Genomic DNA, 18,121 nt, shown 5'->3' with positions numbered 1-18,121 from the left:
CCGCTGCACTGACCCCTGCACTGACCGCTGCACAGTGACCCCTGCACTGACCCCTGCACTGATCGCTGCACTGACCGCTGCACTGACCCCTGCACTGACCCCTGCACTGACCCCTGCACTGATCGCTGCACAGTGACCCCTGCACTGACCGCTGCACTGACCCCTGCACTGACCCCTGCACTGATCCCTGCACTGACACCTGCACTGACCCCTGCACTGACCTCACCTGCTGCACAGTGACCACGCTGGCCATGCAGTGACTGCTCCCCCGCAGTGACCAGTGCCCTGACCTCTCCCAGCACGCTGTGACTGCTCCTGCTACCCCACTGCACAGAGATTGCTCCCACTGCCTTGCAGCACAATGACTGCTCCAGCCCTGCAGTGACAGTTCCTGCAGGGCAGTGACTGGTCCCACAGCATAGTGACCACTCCTGCTTCACAGGCCTCTGTTGCTCACATTTGTTTATTATTTTAAAACACTGACAAAACACACCACACCATCATCTATATATATAAATTTACTTTTGTACCACTATAAATTTATATATATAGAGCCTTTAAATTTCTGTACATTCAGGACACACAGTTCCAGAATAGCTGCACTGGCTACAACAGAAAGATTTTCTTTATGAAAACACAGAGAGGAGGCGCTAATATCAAAAACACAGAAAAAAAGAAATTAAGAAAGAGTGCAAAATGAATGAAAGTGCAAAAAAGCTTTTGTTATCATAATCACACTCCCTCCACAATATGGTCCCCATTCCCCCCTCCAAGGACAAGCAAGTCTCAGGCCCCAGAGGGAAAGGCTGGGTTGGAAGAAGGGAGTCAGGCTGCAGCCCTCCTGTCTTTCCCTTTCTGCATCGAAGAGCTCTCCTGGAGGATGAGGAGTGGGGAACCTCCTGGAAGATGAGGAGGTTCCCATCCTCTCCTGGCTCCCTCCTCCATCATTGCACCCATGGGCCCAGATGTGCCCCTGCAGGCAGCAGCTGCCCTAAGCCCCCAGCCCTCCTGGACCATTTGGAGGGTGCTTTTCTCTTCTGAAAGTGCTTGTGATTGCCATGGAAAGCAGCGGAGGAAGGCGAGGGCAGGCAGCTGTGCTCTGGTGGGGCAGGCACAGCCACCCTCCCTGCTGAGCTCCAGGCTGGCTGCCCTCATGGAAATGGAGACCTTGACTTGCATTGTCCCAGTGCTGCCTATTTCCATAAGGAGGAGGAATCCATTACCCAAGTGGCTCCAACTGCTCCCACGCACCCAGAGACAGCCACAGCCCAGCCCCTCCAGAAGACACCCCGTAGCTGAGGCTGGAGCACGTAGTGGGACTTCTCCCATGGCTCCAGCTAAGCCCTCCCAACACCAGCTGCAGGGGCAGGAATGGCAGAAACGGAGACTTGGGGACCTCCACTCAAAAAAAACATTCCACTTGAAGAATTCTTCATTGACTTAGAAATGCTGGCTGCAGTCACATCTCTCAGAAATGCCCCAGAGGGGAACCTGTGGGCCAGACCCAGCCCACTGTCCTCTCTGGCTTGTTAGTGACAGGGCAGTGAACGTCCCTGTGAGGAATTTGGTCAGGCAACAGGGGAAGGGCAGATAACTTTGGTGCTTCTGCCTTGGTTACAGCTGTTCTTGACAGCCCCTGAGGGGGGACTCTCACTCAATGCTCTGTGGGGAATGGAGGATCTACCAAGGCCAGGGGTGCAGCACACCTTCCTTCTCTTGGCCTCCCTGCTGGCACCAGGGACAACTGCTCACAGAGGACACATCACACAAGACCCTAGGATGGGTGTCTGCTGCCTCCACAGCCCCAGAAACCCCCACCCTAAAACAGCAACACACCAACAGCAGGGGAATGGCATCATGGTACTCCCACAATCACCCATTCACACGTAACACGATGCTTTGGGTTTGGTTTTAAAGGACACAGAAGGTTATAAGTTTTAACAGTAAATAGCCCTTGACCACCTACACACCCTGTAACTCCCTCACCCAGACAAATCCAGCAGCTTTGTACCCCAACAGGTACATCAACCCGAGGCTGAGGAAGCGATGCTCAATCCAGCAGGCGTATGGCACAGCCTCCCATCTCCCTACCCCCTGCCAGTGGGACTGCTGCTCCTGGCACAGAGCTCAGATCCCAGCTCTGCAGCCAGACCCCCCAGACGAGGGGCAGCACCCTAGCAGCCTGGTCCAGGTCATGGTTTGAAGAGGGAAGTGAGGAGAGCCCAGGGCAGTGTGGGGATGCACCTCTGCCTGTGTGGCTGCTGCCCAGGCAGTGCACAGCTTGGCTGCATCCGACAGCAGAGCAAGAACTGGTGCTGCTGGTTGTACCCAGCCCTGAAGGGCAGCCAGGGCTTGGCTCATGGCTCCTCTTCCCCTTCAGCAGGATCTTCTGATCTCCTCACCTCCTCTGCTCTGCCAGGCAGCCCTGCGAGACACAAGGCTCTCCCTTCTTCACAGCAGTTTCAGATCTGATGCCTGGCTAGCAGCTCCTCTCCCAGCACCCTGGGATGGTGCTCAGTCCTTCCCCCAGCAGGAGGAACAACTTCACACGTGGCAATAGAGCAGATGAGAACAGGATGTTTTCCTAAGTTGGGTCCTTGCAAACTCAAGTGATGTCTGCAGTGTGAGGGAGCCTTTTCATTCCAGATCACACCTGGAAAAGTCTCAGCATCATTCAGAGCTTGGGCTGAAGGTCCCAGGGCTCCTCCTCTTCTCCCCCAGCACACAGTGGCCCAAAAAGAGACTCTCCCTCAGCTGAAGAGACCAACTTCCACACCACTTCCTGCAGATGAGGGGTGGCTCAGGGAGTGACTCTGAGACCCAGGGACACAGCTGTTCCTTCCCACTCCCTCTGTCCACAGCTGGCCACACTGCAGTGCTTGAAGAGATGCAAGGACATAAAAAAGGAAAGGAGAGGGAAAGCTGCCTAAATCAAACCCAAGCAATGACAAAACAAAGACGTGGACAAGTTGCAAGTCCTGCGTGAAGAGCGAGCAGCAAACGTTTCAAAAGAAGGTCAAATGTGACCCCAAATATTCAATAACAAAGTCAAAATGCTACATTTCCATGGGAAGCCTCAAATAGGTTGACCCAGATATGATAGTGGCTCCCAAGGCAGGCTGCTCCAGGACACATTGCTGGTGCACTTGCTCACATCTCTGCATCCCTGTCTTTGGGCACTGGGAAAGGGGGGAAATTGTTTTATTACTGGAATGTCATTGTTGGGAATGGGAAAGGAAGTGGACCTGGGACTTGCTGCAGCCTACAGAGAGCCCCATGACAGGTGGCCATCTGGGCAAGTGGCCATCATCCAGCATTGCATGGCCACCCCCTGCTGCAGCAGCTCCCACAGCAGGCGTGGGAGGATTCACATACCAGGGTGATGGACCACGGAGAGCAGTGTGGGGATTTGCCAGGAGGAAAGGGGCCCATCAGAAGCTGCTGGGACTCTGCCAGGACCCCCAGGAACATTGGCTTTTCTGGCTCTGCAGCCCTTTGGTCCCTCCTCCATTACAAGGGACAGTGTTATATGAGCATTCCTAATCTGCCTGTGGCCCTGTTGGAAAGGTGCTATGTTCTGAAAAGGACAGAAACAAAACAGCAAAGTGCTGCATTTCCTTTAACTCTGCAGGTAAGGGATCCAGGGACAGCAGAAGATCCTGCTCTTCAGACAGCAGAACTTGGGTGCCTTGTGAGGGCAAAGAGGGGGGAGAAGGCAGCTTGGCAGAATCAACTCAGCAAACTCAGGAATGCCATCAGAAGCAACTGAGGATCTTTCTACTGGAGCAATGGATGCTTCTTGTCCTTGGCAACTGTCTCCACTCTAGAGAGGGCCTTGCTCTTAGTACAAGGACCAAAGAGGGCCTGACTTCCTTGGCAGAGGAGTCTTTAATAGGTGCAAGAGGAGCAAACTATCCAAGCATCCTTTCTCCCAGAGAAGCACTGGACAAAACAGTCTGAAGCACAAGAAGAAATGGAGCCTTTTCTGCACCCAGCCAGCCCTGGCCCTGCAGGGCCCTGGGGCTGCTGCATTCCAGGAAAGAGGAATAAAGCACAGGTGCTGGTTGTGGGCAGAGCAGCAGCCAGGACTCTGAAGGGGCAAGAGGTGACCACTGGTTTGCAGTGCAGTGCAGGGGCAAAGCAGTCATCAACTGGCCTTAAAAAGGGAAAGTCAAAAGAATTCAGAGAAAAGGCAAAATGAGCAGAAGCTCCTCAAGAACATCCCTTGGAAACAGTGTAAGCACAAATACCCCCAGAGGATCACACAGAGGGAAAAACCCCAAATTTCTCTCAGCTGCTGAGCAAAGGCAAGAGCAGCCTTGAAGTGGGTGTGAGCATGGATGCAGGCAGTCAGTCCCTTCCCCTGCCTGGGTGACTCAAGTAGGTGTCAGCCCCTCCACAGGGCTCCCCCAGCCCTCAGCACCCTCAACCCGGGGCAGGCACAGCAGGACATGGGGGCAGCTGTGGCATTAAGATGGGCCAGTGCCACGTCCACCCTCCTTCCCTGCAAGTGCCCCCGAGGCCTGGGGCAAGCCTGGGCCCAGCGCTGCAGAAGGGCAGCGTGAAAGGAAGAGGATGGGAGATGGGCTGGTGGCAGAGTGAAGATGTGGCACCCGGGAGGACACGAGCAGGACATGACAAGCTGCAGATGGCTGGGGGAATCTCTGTCCTGACCAGACAGTTTGGCAGCACCAGTGATGAGGGAGGGTCCCAGATGGGCCAAGAGAAGTCACTTTAAGGTGTCATCAGCGTTCTTGAACATGAGGATGGCATTGTAGATCTTGAGTGCCGGGCCCAGCTTGACACTCATAATCTTGACGATGTCAGCCTGCGTCAGCAAGAGGAACGCCTCACCATCGATCATCTGGGGAGGAGAGCAGGGACAAAGGCACTCACTGCAAACCTAGGCTGGCACTCCTGGAGACAGCCAGCACCAGCACGACCTGGGTAAAAGCCACAGGTGACCCCAGAGAGCAGAGCAGGGGCCACCCACAGCACTCCCACACTGCCCCAGGGAAACCCCAGCTGGCAGCTCATGTGCCCAGGAACAGGGCAGAGGGGAAGAAGCCCTTCCAGGCGCCATCCCAGGAGCTCATACTGCAGATTGGGATCCTGGAGCCCCACAGGCACAGCACAGAGCCACCACAGCCTGCTCTGGGCCAGCAGCCATCCATTCCCTGCTCCAGGGACCAGCACCTGCGGATGCTGCCCCGGTTCAGCTTTGCCTGCATGAGCACCCGTAAAGCACAGGGGCCATTCCTGGACAGGGTGTGCCAGTGGCTGTACCCAGAATGCCCAGGATGAGGCCCGGATGTCAGAGCCACCTCCACACGTCTGCCCACAGAGGGTCCAAAAACGCCGACCCTGACAGGCAGCAGTGCCATCTGACTGCTATGCTGGTGAGAGGGGCAGAGGGGGAAGGATGAAAGGGTGAGGAGGAGCAGCTCCCCTCAGGAGATGATGGTGCTCTTAAGGCTGCAGCACCATCCTCCTCCTGTCCCCCATCTGCATCCCCTCACAGGGGCCCTCTGTCCCCCATGCTGGGAGAACAGGGCAGCACAGCTCCCTGGGGGTCAGCAGCTCCCCTCCTGCCCCAGATGGGCACATCCAGATGGCTGCAAACTCCCATGCAGTGGGGCTGCAGGGCACGACCTCTGCCAGGTGCTGGATGTGCCCTCAGCATCCAGCAGCAAGCCACTGCAGGAAGGCCACTGGCCAATTCCTCACGGCCCTGGTGGCACACAGCTCTCCTTGACCACCTGCTCTCATCCTCCTGCCCTTCTCACCTCATCTTTGAAGAGCTTGGCTTGGTCCTCACAACCCGTCAGAGTCTGCACAAAGCTAAAAACCTTGGAATAAAGGAGAGAAATGTCAAGACAGAGCAATGTTTCCGGCTGGAGACCTCCCTGAGCCCACATCCTCCCATTTGGAGCCCTGCAAGGTGCCACGGGGCTCTTGGGGCAGAGGCTGCATTTGCTTTTCCCTCCCATGCCAGAGCCCATCCCTGGCCCTGGGCACAGGCATTGGCCTGAGAGGGGCACCCAGGGGGGTAATGGAGACATCAGGGGATCATTCAAGTTGTCAGAGCCTCTGAGATCATCGAGGCCAACCACTGAGCAACACTGCCAAGGCCATGTCCCCAGGTGTCACATCCACACTACTTTTGAACACTTCCAAGGATGGTGACTCCACCACTGCCCTGGGCAGCCTGTGCCAGTGCCTGAGAGCTAGGGCTGCTGAGGCTGGTGCCAGAGCTCCTCCACCTACTCAGGCCTCAACAGGGATCACCACAGCTGCCCAAGGAAGTGAACAAAGGTGACAATGTGTCCAGCAGACCCCTCCTTGCTAGCCCAGGGACGTGGCCACTGAAGTGCCTGGTGCATGTGCCACGGTGATGCAGAGCCAGGCAGGGCACTCCCAGCCATTCAAGCCATCAGGGGCCAGCATGGAGCCGTCCAAAGCACCTCACCTCATCAGTGGTCCACTTGGCCACCGTGGCTGCTGTGATGCCAGCCACCCCTGGCAGCAGCTTGCAGTGCTGCTCCCAGCACAGGGACAGGGAGCGGTCGGGGTGGGCGGACAGGGCGGACATGAAGAGTGACTGGTGCATGTTGTCTGAAGAAAGAGCTGGGGATAAAGCACAACATGTGATATGAGCTAAAGGACGCGAACATCCCCTGCAGGCAGAAAGTGGCTGTCCCTTGAGTCAACAGCATGTCAGTGTATCCAAGTGTTCACTTAGGCGGGATTAGGGGAAAGAACTTGAGACAAGCTTAGCTTTGCCTTGTTCTCATGACCTTTAATTATTCATTTTCCACTCACCCCGACCAGTGGGGTAGGTGGCAGGACAGCCCATGGTGAAAGAGATGCTGGATACACATCAGGCATCTGCTTCTGTCAGGCATCAGAACTAAATAAATGCGAAGCCAACTGTCCAGCATCAGTTTCTGTATGGCAGCAATAATTTGGCACTTCACAACCACACTGAAATTTTGGGGCACAGCTTCCCACTATCCCTGTCTGAAGAGGACATAGCACCACAGAAAATACACTGCCATAGAGAGGATCCTAATTCCATGCCATAAAGCACTCAAAGATTGCCAGCCATAACACAGAGCCAAACCAAGGGATCTTTGTGAGCCCTGGCACAAGGCAGGGATGTCCCTTACCCAAGGTCCTCTCTGGCAGCTGACCACAAGGCCCTCACTGGGGCGGACCTGTGTGAGCCAAGGGAGACCTGGCCCCATTGCCCCCACCTACCCCAGCTCCTCCAGCCCTGTCCTGCAATGACACCATGGCAGGGAATAGCACTTACTCTGGAAGTCTTCCTGCTGCATCTTCCGGTACTTTGGAGGTCTCCCTCTAAAGAGACAGGAAGACTGATGTCCAGCTGGGCTGGGATTTGCCCCAGGGGCCTCCTCCCCAGTGCCCAGAGCAACACCTCAGCTGTGGGAGCAGAGACCTATTGGACCCTGACCCAAAGGGTTGACAGCCAAAGCCAGAAAACGTGGGAAGAAAAAGCGAGAGAGGTGCCTGGCAGAGCTGGCAGGGCCGAGGCCAAGGAGCCTCTGTGGCCTGGTGACCCCTGCCAGGGCGGGCAGTGGCAGCACAGGGGCCCTCCCCGCACGGGGCTCGCCGGCCGTGCCCCTACCTCCCGTGGTGCCGAGATTTCTTTCGCTGAGGGAAACCCATTGGGCTCCTCTTGCGAGTCGAGGCCTCGGTGTCAGACAAGTCGGCCTTCAGCCTGCCCTGGTTCTTCTCTGCCAGCGGGCACCCTGAGAGGCAGTAATGGGCTGTGAACCTCCCCGTCACATGGCCTGACCCATCGCAGCCCGGCGTGGGGCATTTCCTAGAGAACAGAGGGGACACAGGAGTTGGGCCCAGCTTGGAGCAGCACCGGGTGACGAGCCAGCAGGGCCACCCACCCTTCTGTCCCCGAGCACGGGCAGCCATAGCCCTGGCCATGGAAGGCAGAGGAAAGATGTGCTGAGCAAATTCCCGAGGCCAGGCTGCTGGGGCAGGGGCAGGGCACAGCCAGTCCCTCCACGTACAAACCTTGGCCCTCTGCCATCCCTGCAACCCTGGGCAAGGCACCAGTGAGCTGATGGAGCAGCTCGTCGAGGCTCCCAGAGTCTCCATCTTCCCTTGCCCCACAGGCATCCAGAGCAGCCTCAGAGCGAGCAGTAAGTGTGTGCCAGGAGCGTGGCCAGCACAGAAACCCTCGGGAGGCAGACCTGCCCTCCACATCCTCATGGATACTCCACCATACTGGCTCCTCCTGACACCAGCCTGGTGCTGGGGTTGGCACTAGACCCAGCCAGGTTTCCCCTGGAAAAGGTCCCTCAAGCGAATGCCTGAGCAGGAACACTGCTCCTTCTTGGCACTTCAGCTCAAAGCCTGACAGGGAAAGGCATCCAAGAGGGGTGGGGGGAACAGCGTGCTCACAGCTGGTGTCAGTGCACAGCATCTGCACTGTCCTCTCCACAACTGCTCATGGTAGGTGGACACACAGAACACCTTTGAGGGCTCTGGGGCTGCAGGACAGGCATAGGAGGGGTGAACAGGGATTCCTCCAGTTGGGTCCTGGTGCTGCCCAGGGGCCTGGCCTGGGGGAGCAGGGTGCAGAGCCAGGTGTGGGGTGAGTGCAGGGAAGGACTGGATGCTGGTGGGGATGGCAGGTGAAGAGGAACAGAGGAAGAGCTGGCCCAGCCCAGCAGGGAAGAAGCTGTGCCCCTCTGGGCCGTGCCAGGGAGCTCACCTGTGGTGAAAGCTGTACTTGGAGCTCTTGGAGTGAGGGATGCTCTTGCAGCCCAGGCTTGGGCAGCCCCCATGGGCAGAGGAGGCTGGTTCCTTTGGCCCTGCAGCCAGAGGAGAGGAACAGGAGAAAGACTGTCACAGCTACAGGCCCAGGCAGAGCCGGGGCTCTGGGCTCCCTGCCTGCACCAAACAGGGAGGACTTTTCCACTTGACAAATTCATGGAGTGACCTCTCCTCCCTGCCCGTTCACAGCCAGAATCTACCCTCCCATTTCTGTGCATAGGCAGGTGGCAGTGACAATGGTGTCTGGTGTGGTCATGCCCTGTGAGAAGGAACTGACGCAGGTGCAGCACTTACTGAGAGGAGGCTGCAATGGGTGTCCTGTTTTTGAGCACCAGCCCATGGGATGGATGTCTGGATGATCTGCATCAATCCAGAAATCATACACGTGGCTCCAGCCATCAAAATGGACCTGGGGAAGCAAGAGAGGGGTCACCCTTCAAATGCCAGCACACCTCTCTGAGGAGCTTTGGAGCCCTCCGAGTTGAAAGCAAGCAGCAGGGTAGAGCTGAAGTGCAGCACAAGGCTCTCCACTCCTGGAGCCAGGCACTGGCACCTGCCCACATTTGCACACTCCCAGTGAGCTGGGAAGGGCAAGAGCAAGCCAGCACAGTGTCTGGACACAGGCTCAGCACTGATGCTCAAGCACCCACCTTTATCCTGTGATCTTCCACATCCTCCACACTGGCCACTCGGATGAAGGAAGGAGTCCTCCTGTCCACTGCCTCCAGCTTCATGTTGACCAGGAAGCCATGGGGCGGGCGCTGGAAGAGACCAGTCAGGGGGAGCAGCGCCCTGCTGCAGGCTCCCCCCCACTCAGCAGCTTTCCCAGCACTGTGTCCTCCTTGAGCTCACCTCCCAGCCCTGGCCTGGCCAGGGAAAAGCCACCCCAGCTCACAGTGGCAACAGAAGAAAGTGGGAACAGGCTCCCTGCATTTGAGCTGTCTTTAACAAGATGTGCCCCAGGGAAGAAGGTCTCTAAGTGACACATTTTGGGGATCTATATTGCAACCACACTTGGCTGGACAAGGCTGCTGGTGGTGCAGTTTGAGAACAAAATGAAAAATGCCAACCTAAATTATTTCCCACCACTCAGCTCCTGTTTAGCTGAGGGCACAGTCATACTCCTCATTTCTCCCAATTTTGAGCTATTTGCCCAGGATAGCCCTGACTTCTGAACTCTGAGTTAGATCCAAAGCCTAGGCCTGTGGCAGGAGAATACAGAACATCCCTGGACGTGTCACAAAAGCAAAGTCTTGACAATGAAGAAAACCCAAATTCCTGCACAGGTGGGGTGGAGCAGATGATGTGACACTTACCACTTTAAAGGCCCAAGATGGGACAGCAGATGCTCCAGTTTCTTTCAAGTACTTTTCCCAGGTGAAGTTGTCGGGATCAGGATAATCTGGAACAGGGAAGATGCAGAAGGTGAGACATGCCTGCAGGAAGTCAGAAAGTACCCCTGAATGCCTCACTGCCTGTGAGGGCCAACCAAGTCTGTGCCAGGCACACAGGAACCTGAGAGACACTAAGAAGTGCTGCTATTTCCTCATGGACCACGAAACCCACAGTACAAGGAAGCAGAAACTGTTGGGTGTGCACAGACAGCTGGAGTCCTCCTCGTATCTCTGAGTGGAGACTTGGCCCAACACAAGCACCATGCTGCACCTGATCATGTGTACAGGAGCTTTGGCAGGAGGTTTGAGTCCCCAGGACCCTCACGCCACCCTTGGAAGCCTGTTCCCAAGGGGATGCAGTCCCAGGCTGCACCTGACTGATCACTGACTCACCTTGAGGAGGTGTGAGAGGTTTGCCGTGCTCATGACACCACCCAACTGGGTGGATGTATGGACTGCTGGGATCACACCTAGAAAACATACCCAAGCTCTTACATAGGGCCCTCTGTGGGTGTCTCCCCACCACTGGCCCCCCAAGAGCCTCTGTGCACTTACCAGTAGTCGTAAGTGTCATCCCAGTTGTCAAAGTGCACCAGAAAGCGATTGTCCACTACGTCAGTCACTGTGGCAACACAGATCAGGGAAGGGTTCATGCGGTCCACGGCCTCGAGCCTCATGCCCACCTTGAAGCCTGGGGAAGCCTCGTGCTGGCAGGAGAGAGGGGCAGGGCTTTTTCGGAGCTGTAGCCCCAGCTCCTTCCTCACCACTTCCTATGCCTGCTGCAAGGAGGCATCTGCCCAAACCCTCCCAAAACCAGACTCTGTCTGGCCTCCAGACAGGCCTGACATCACTCAGGCTCCCAGATGGGCAGTGAGCTGCTGTGCAAGGAAACAGGAAGGGGGTAAGTAATTCAGCTGGGCCACACAAAGAAAGAGGAAATGTGACCTTCAGACTCTCAGGATCTTCTATAAGCAGTAAATTCCAAGAGAGAAAAAAACTCCAAAAGACACTAGTTCCGATTTTGTCCCAAAACATTTGTTTGTGGTCACAGTCAGCAGCTACCAATGCTTCAGGCATGGCAGGAGGAGCTGGGATTGGGCCCTTCTCCCTTCCTTGCCTTTATTTCTTGGATCCAGAATCTGTGCAAAACACTGCATCACACACACTGGTGGGGTTGTTGCAGCAATGAACAGCAGGGTTTAGATACAATAAATAACTTGGAGAGGCTGATTTGCCAGTAGGGTGAGTTTCCTCTGCAGCTGACAAAGGAATGATCAGCATTTTCATTCTATGTTCCCACTTTCCTTTTTCATTCTCCTGTATTCCCACTTTCCTTACCCAAGCTTCCATGTGAAAAAAAAATAGGCAGACACAAAAACAGCAAAGACACAAAACAGAGACAAAGGAATTATACTTAAGAAACATTAAGTGATGTATTTTTAGCCAAATAATTGTTGAGAGTAGTTGTTATTTCTCCTCACCAGTACTTGTGTAACAGATTTAATTGTCCGTGAGATTAATCTGGATGAAACAGAATCAGACCAACACCAATTCTGGGCATATCAAATGAGTGTCCAAGCTACAGATCCTGAGCAGCAAAGTGTGCCACACGCTCCTGGCTCTTGAGCACTCTGGGCTTGAGGGGTGTGGGATGGACAAAGCAAAACTCAGTGCTGATGGAAACATTTTGCTCAGCTGAAGGGGATGAGTCACACCTGAACCTGTAGGCTCTGGCAGGAAGGAGATGCTGCTACTCACAGTGTTTCGGACCATGAAGAGGTGCTTAGGAGCTGCCTGAGCCTTTGTTAATTTCAGGTAGTTTGTCCAGCTGAATTCTTCTTCCTTATAACCTACAACCCCTCAGGAAGAGAAATGAGAGCAGTGAGTTCACAGCCAGGAGGATGTGAGGGTGAACCTGGCCATCCCTGACCCACTGTCACCCTGCCAGCATATCCTGCTGCGGGCAGACAGGATCTACAGTAGCCCTGGAATGCCCAAAGCCCATGGCTGAGGGCTGATGTGTGGTTTTGAAGGGGTGTTAGGAAAAATGAGCACTGGAGTGGAAATCCAGAGTACAGCTCCTCCTCTGGTCCTGCCCTGAGGGACAGCTGGTGGCACTGGGAGATCCAGAGCAACAGAGCTTTGCCCCAAAATGTGAGCAAGCAGAGATGGGTGCCTGAAGTGTTGTCCTGTGGAACTCCCCCAGTACAGCAGCATCCCTCCCTGGCCCCATAGGGCCACCCTGTCCCTACCTCAAGCTCTACATTTGGCCCACTCTTCATTACCCTCCTTCAGCAGGAGCCATCACCTGAGATGAATTAACTCCTTACCTTTGGGGGGCTGGAGTTTGTGCCCTGTCTCCTCAAACCAGCCAGCAGGGTGGATGTCAGGGGAATCAGCATTCAGCCAGAAGTCGTGGCACTCAGAGTAGCCATCAAAGTGGAGACGCATCCGGTAACCACACACCTGCCAGCAGGGAGGGAGGAGAAGGAAAGGGCCGTGGAGATCTGCTGCTGTCCCTGGCTGAGCATCACACCCCCTCCCCTCCCACACACCCAGCTCAGCATGGGTCACTTTGGGAAGCCAAAAGTCAATCACAGGCAAGTGCCCAAACTGGAAGGTACAAACCAGTTCCAAAGAGTGTCCAGCATGCAACAAGGTCAGTGCAAAGCCACCACAAGCCAGCCCAAAGAAGGGATGTTCAGGCTAGTGCATTAAATGCCATGGTGGAGCACCTTGCTGGTTCCAGCAAGTGCAAAGACTCCCTGTTCTGCAGCCCAGGAATCTACTGATGTAGAGATTTTGGCTAAATGCAACACTAACTGCCTGGGGAGCTCTGTGAGGCCAGGCTGGTCTGGCTGCCACGTGGCTGAGTGGAAAGTGGATCTGCACAGACACAAGGAAGAGTGGTGGGATGCCTCCACACACTCCATCTCAAGGGCTCAGACCTGTCCTAGGGACATAAGCTGTTGCCATTAGCACAATCCCTCCCCCCCCATGCTGTGCCAGGATGACAGAGAGACCAACCCAGCTGCACAGTGCTGTGTCCTGTCCCTCCAGGCTGGCAGGAACTCCCTGCTTGTCTGCCTGAGGTGCTGCAGCAGCAGCTCATCTCCTGCAGCAACGGGCCCTGTCCCCTGCAGAGGCCAGCTGGCAGCACCTCCCCTGCCCCAGAGCCAGGAGAAACCAAGGAACACAGGTATTGGAGGCTCCTTACCTCAGCCACTGTCAGGATGAAGTACATGGATGGGTGCTGCGGGTCAATCCCCTCCAGCTTCATCCCCACTTTAAAGCCATTCTTGTGCTGGGAAGCTACTTGGTACTGGAAACAAAAATTAAATTACAATGTAAAATCAACATAGGGAGCTGGGTCTAGAGCCACCAGGAGAGCAACCACTAGGCAATGGGAGCTGCTGGGACCAAGAGACTATGGGCCACAGGTTATGTTGTCATCCAAATTTTAAGTTTTTCCCATAGAGAAAAAACAGTGTTTCACCTCCTTATGGATTTACATTTCTTCTCTTGGCAGGGCAAGGTGTCCCTGGGGTAAAAGCTGCAGCTGGGGGAGCAGGGCACAGGCCTGACTTGTTTGCAGCACAGCCCCAGGAGAGCGCACCTGGCTTCCAGCAAGGGCTGGAAAGGCTCCACCACTGTGCCAGAGTCACAGCAGTGTCCTAGGCAAAGGTGGGGTGTTTGGGATGGGGGCCAGCACCCTGCTGGGGAATGGGACTCCGGGCAAATCAAAACTGGAGGCTGCCCAGTCACTTCCAGCTGATGACAGGAGTTTGGCTATTGCTCAGAGTCCCACAAAACAGGGAGGAAAGGAAGAGAGGAGGAGGGGTGGGAAAAAAAAGGGAAAGAAAAGAGAGATTGTTGGAGGTTGAACACGTCCAGAAGAAGCTGGAGGAGGCAGAAAATAAGAATAAGGCGCTGCAAGTGTACCTGCAGAACCTGGAGAGGGAACGGAGTCAATGGGAAGAAGTGGCTCAGCAAAATTCAGAATTGCAGGCTTCTGTGAATGTCCTAGAGAGGGAAAAAGCCAGGTAAATGAAAGCCTGTGGGACTCGGCATTGTGGTGAATGGATTCCCTCTTTACCATCTTTGGTGCTGCATGTTCTAAGAGTTTATAAAATGTGATACCATGTAGTAATGAGTTGCATGCTTTCTTTCCAGGCTGATTGTATCTCGGGACGAAAAGAACCTGTGCCTCAGAACACTGGAAGAAAAGAATCTGGAAGTGAACAATCAGGTGTCTCAGTTTCATTCTGCTCTTCAGCAGACTGAGCAGCTCCGTTGTGAGCATAGAAGAGAACTGCAGGAGCTCAACACCCAGGTAAGCTGTGCACTCGCATCCTCTTCTCCATGGACACACAACACCATCTTTAGCTTGGAGGTCCCAACCTCTTGTCCCTCCCAGTAGCATCCACTGCTGCCTTGTTCTGCCCAGGGCTGCTGCTGCACCCCGAGGCCAAGGCTGGATCTGGTGTGTGCTGCCCATGTTTTCCCCCATTCTCTCCCGGGTCCCAGCAGGAAATCTGGCAGGAGAAGCTGCAGCAGACTCCTTTGGAGCTTCTCTGTCCCTGTGTTAGCAGAGTTGTCCCAGATGGAGCTGGTGCCTGTGCTGGGCACTGAGCAGTGTGGGGACACAGCCGTGGCTATGGCAGGCTGGGCAGGACACTTCCACTGCAGCCACTTCAGGCAGTGTTCAGAGCTGCAGCCTCAAGGGTGTCCATTGCCTCCCTTTCCCTGTTTTCTCCACGTTTGTCTCCATTGAAATCCTTGGTTCTGCACCTTCTATTTCCTGCATGTTTTTTGCCTGAAGTCCTTTCTCCTTCATTGCTCTCCCTCCTGCCCACTCTGCTGCCTCAGGAGCAGCCCTGGCCCTGAGGCTCTGTGCATCCATCTTCCAGACCTGGGCCCTGCTGGAGGCAGTGATGGAGAAGGCAGCTCGCCAGGACACTCAGGAGAAGCAGCTGGAAAGTGAGATGTCTGAACTGTGTGTGAGGCTCCAGGGCTCTGAGGAAAGAGCAGAGGCCATGGTCACACAGTGTAAGGCCATGGAGCTGGAGCTGAGGAAGACACAGGCTCAGAGAGACCAACTAAATGCCCGCCATCAGGAGCTGCTGAAACTATTGGATGAAAAGGAGGAAGGTAAAGCTTCTCTTCCAACCATGCACTTCCCCACCCTGTCCCCCCGGTGCAGATTTCTGATCCCGTGCACATGAAAAGGGCAGTGCCCACACAGGGCAGAGGGGAAAAAACAGCCAGCGGGAGATTTATCCATTGTAGTGCCAGTGAAAGATTTTCTCCAGAAAGATGCCGTGGCTGGCAGTGCCATCTGGCTGTGCTATGGCTGATCCCGTGCACACCTGGTGCCTTTCAGGTTGTGTCTGTGCTAAGGAGCTGTAGCTGGATGTCTCAGCTGCATTCCCCCAAACTCCAGGCCCTGCCAGAGCCTCCAGGCTATGGATCCCTCTGGAGCAGGGCTGCACAGGCATCCCTGCTCCTTTGTCTCTCTTGGATTGCTCACTCTGCACAAGTCCAAGAGCAAACACACTTTCCTATTTCTCTGAACCTTGCCCCATTCGTCCCTGCTTTTTTTCTTTGCCTGGAAATTTCCTTCATTTCTGACAGCTTTTTATCCCTTGAAGGCTTAGGGCCTGGCCAACACAAGCAAGCAGAGAAGACAGTGCTGTTGTCTCTGCAGGATTCACTTCAGTCTGCCTTTGCTTTGCTCTTCCCCTTCTCCTTTCCCTTCTGTGCTGCAGCAATATGGAGGGAAGAACAGCAGGAGACTTCTCTAGAAGTTGCCCTGAAGGAAGAGGCTGAGACTCTTCGTCAAGTGGTGGCATCTCTGCAGAGGAAATTGAAAAGACTGAAGGAAAGGAAGGATGTGCTGGTGAGATTGGCAGACGCCACAAAGGGCCATTTCCTAGCTATGATTGGACCTTGTGTTAATAGTTCAAAGGAGCACCTTTTTCCAGTTTAACTTTTCGAATTCCAATCTTCCGAATAAGGAGGAAAAGGTGTTGTAGTCATGTCAAAGCCACACAGTGCTGAGGCTGCTGATTGTCCTCCATCATGGAGTTCTGTGCTCTAGAAGCTTTAGTTCTCCATATCCACACTGTCTCCATTGACATTGCATGGGTTGGGCAAATCCTCGTGTGCTGAGCCATGTTCAGATTTCTAAATATCTGGAGCTGGAAGGAGGGCTGAGAAGACCAAGTTTGCTGTTAATAGCAAGGTGTTTGGCCTTGGCCATCTGAGAACAGCCAGTGGGGAGAGAAGAGAGGAAAGCCAAGTGCTGATGCAGAGAAGGACGTGTGCCTGCAAGGGGACAACTCGTCCTGAGTGTCAGCAGAGAATGACAGCCTGATCTGGCCACTGCTGCTCCAAGAGAGGGCAGTGGGGCTCTCGGGATGGTGCCATGGAAACTCTACACAGGAGAGGTGGAACACCAGTGCTGTTAGCCCAACCCCAGGGAATGAAATGCTGGGGGTGTTTGCTCTTCCCTTCCTCCCTGATGGAGAGCACACCCTCGTGGCACTGCCTAAATCCTGGTCAGTGTTGCATTGAAATCCTGGCTGCAGTTCTGGCAGCTCCTCCCCAAAGGAACACTGGAATGGAGCTGCAAGATGTCGGGGAAGGGCAGGAAGGAAGCTGGGACGGGCTGAGTGAGCTGGGAAAGATGCAGCATCAAGGGGTGCCCAGCAAAAGTCTGCAGCATCCTGAGAGGCAGAGAGAGAGGGGCAGCCTGTGCCTGCCCCTGTGGCAGGCGACCTGATCTGGTATGAGAAGCAAACGAAGAGAGGGAATGAGTGACCATTTTTCTCCCTGTTTGGGCAGCATGAACAGGAATTGTACCAGGAGTAGATGAGAGATCTGGAAAGAAAAATGAAGTGCATGCAGCTGACATGAGAAATAATAAGGAAAAATATCAACAACTGGAATTAGAGAACAAATGAATGCAGAAGGATTTGGAGCATGGAGCTGCTGCTTTGAAGAAAAGGATGGAGAATGCTCAAATCCTGAGGACTGCACTTATCAAGAGTGAAATTGCCAAAGGGACTCTGAAGAAACATTTTGACATCCTAAGGCTAAAGTCTTGTATCCAGGTACACAGTGGCATTGATCTTCAGCCCACTGCAACATCCCTGAATTATTCCAGTGATGTTTCCCATAAAGAATTGGGACTCTCTTTCCCTGTCAGTCCAGGCCTGCTTGGGCAAAGCAGCCCGGGCTGCAGCAGGCAGCCTTGTCTGTGTGCCTGGCTCCAGCCAGAGAGCATTGAGTGCCAGATTGTTTCCTGGCACTCCCAGAATGACTGAAACAGCTCTGGAGCTTGCTGTTCAAATCAGCTCCAGACCATAGGTTGGGTATGGGGAGCCACTTCTCCCATGGCCAGACAAGGGCAGGCAAGACGTGGGGATTTGGATTTGGTGTGGGAAGGAATGGAGCAGGAGAGCAGAGTGATGAACTAAACTGAGCAGAGTTTTGTACTGAGAAGGCTGAACTGCAGCTGCATTGCTGGTGCTTCGAGGATGCTTCCTGTGATGGAGATTTCTGAGGTACAGCTTGTGTGGTATTGGAAATAAGGGAATCATCTTCTCTCTGTATCCCCAGCCGGCTTTTAAATCAGAAGTGGAGCAGCTGTTCTGTATGTCAGACACCAGCCTGGAATCTGAGCAACAGGTTGCATCACAAGAAAAGGAGAAGACAGAGTGGCCTGAATTGACCAAGGACCTCAGGAGGACTTATGAGGTAAAATGGGCTTTCACAGCCTGTGCAGAGCTTCAGGCTCCTCTGGAACACGGCAGAAGCAGCCACAAGCCCAAGGTGTCAGGAAAGAAGAGTTGGAGGAGTCTCAAGGCCTCAGCAGTGCTTGAAGACTCATTTTGCCCATGGGC

General features: G+C 54.5%; 1 protein-coding gene across 3 annotated transcripts; it reads right to left on the bottom strand.

Annotated features, from left to right (window-relative positions):
- Positions 1 to 444: 444 nt before the first annotated feature.
- LOC148221775 (lethal(3)malignant brain tumor-like protein 1) lies at positions 445 to 14,039 on the bottom strand. Of its 3 annotated transcripts, none has more exons than XM_088175175.1 (14): positions 13,432 to 14,038; positions 12,545 to 12,680; positions 11,973 to 12,073; positions 10,770 to 10,921; positions 10,608 to 10,684; positions 10,137 to 10,222; positions 9,471 to 9,581; positions 9,115 to 9,229; positions 8,759 to 8,858; positions 7,652 to 7,849; positions 7,316 to 7,362; positions 6,470 to 6,627; positions 5,787 to 5,849; positions 445 to 4,864 (listed from the first exon to the last, which is right to left on the bottom strand). In XM_088175175.1, exons 1-14 carry the CDS (start codon positions 13,492 to 13,494, stop codon positions 4,730 to 4,732), a joined length of 1,542 nt encoding a protein of 513 aa, XP_088031301.1. In that variant the 5' UTR covers positions 13,495 to 14,038; the 3' UTR covers positions 445 to 4,729. The 3 variants fall into 3 exon arrangements, with proteins under 3 accessions (XP_088031301.1, XP_088031302.1, XP_088031303.1); XM_088175176.1 differs by having other exon boundaries at positions 11,973 to 12,064; positions 13,432 to 14,037; XM_088175177.1 differs by lacking the exons at positions 445 to 4,864; positions 5,787 to 5,849; positions 6,470 to 6,627 and adding an exon at positions 6,779 to 7,020 and having other exon boundaries at positions 13,432 to 14,039.
- Positions 14,040 to 18,121: the final 4,082 nt, after the last annotated feature.

This window comes from Sturnus vulgaris, chromosome 17 (genome assembly GCF_052056855.1).
Source record: "Sturnus vulgaris isolate bStuVul1 chromosome 17, bStuVul1.hap1, whole genome shotgun sequence".
NCBI lineage: Eukaryota > Metazoa > Chordata > Aves > Passeriformes > Sturnidae > Sturnus > Sturnus vulgaris.
The sequence above is the reverse complement of the archived record's forward strand: the minus strand, read 5'-3'. Positions and strand labels throughout refer to the sequence as shown.

Coding starts and splice junctions, on each gene's coding strand:
- LOC148221775 (XM_088175175.1), bottom strand. CDS start 13,494: ATGAAGCTGGAGGGGATTGACCCGCAGCACCCATCCATGTACTTCATC. Junction 12,681..13,431: donor TCATCCTGACAGTGGCTGAG/GTAAGGAGCCTC, acceptor CCCTGCTGGCAG/GTGTGTGGTTACCGGATGCG. Junction 12,074..12,544: donor CAAACTCCAGCCCCCCAAAG/GTAAGGAGTTAA, acceptor TCTCTTCCTGAG/GGGTTGTAGGTTATAAGGAA.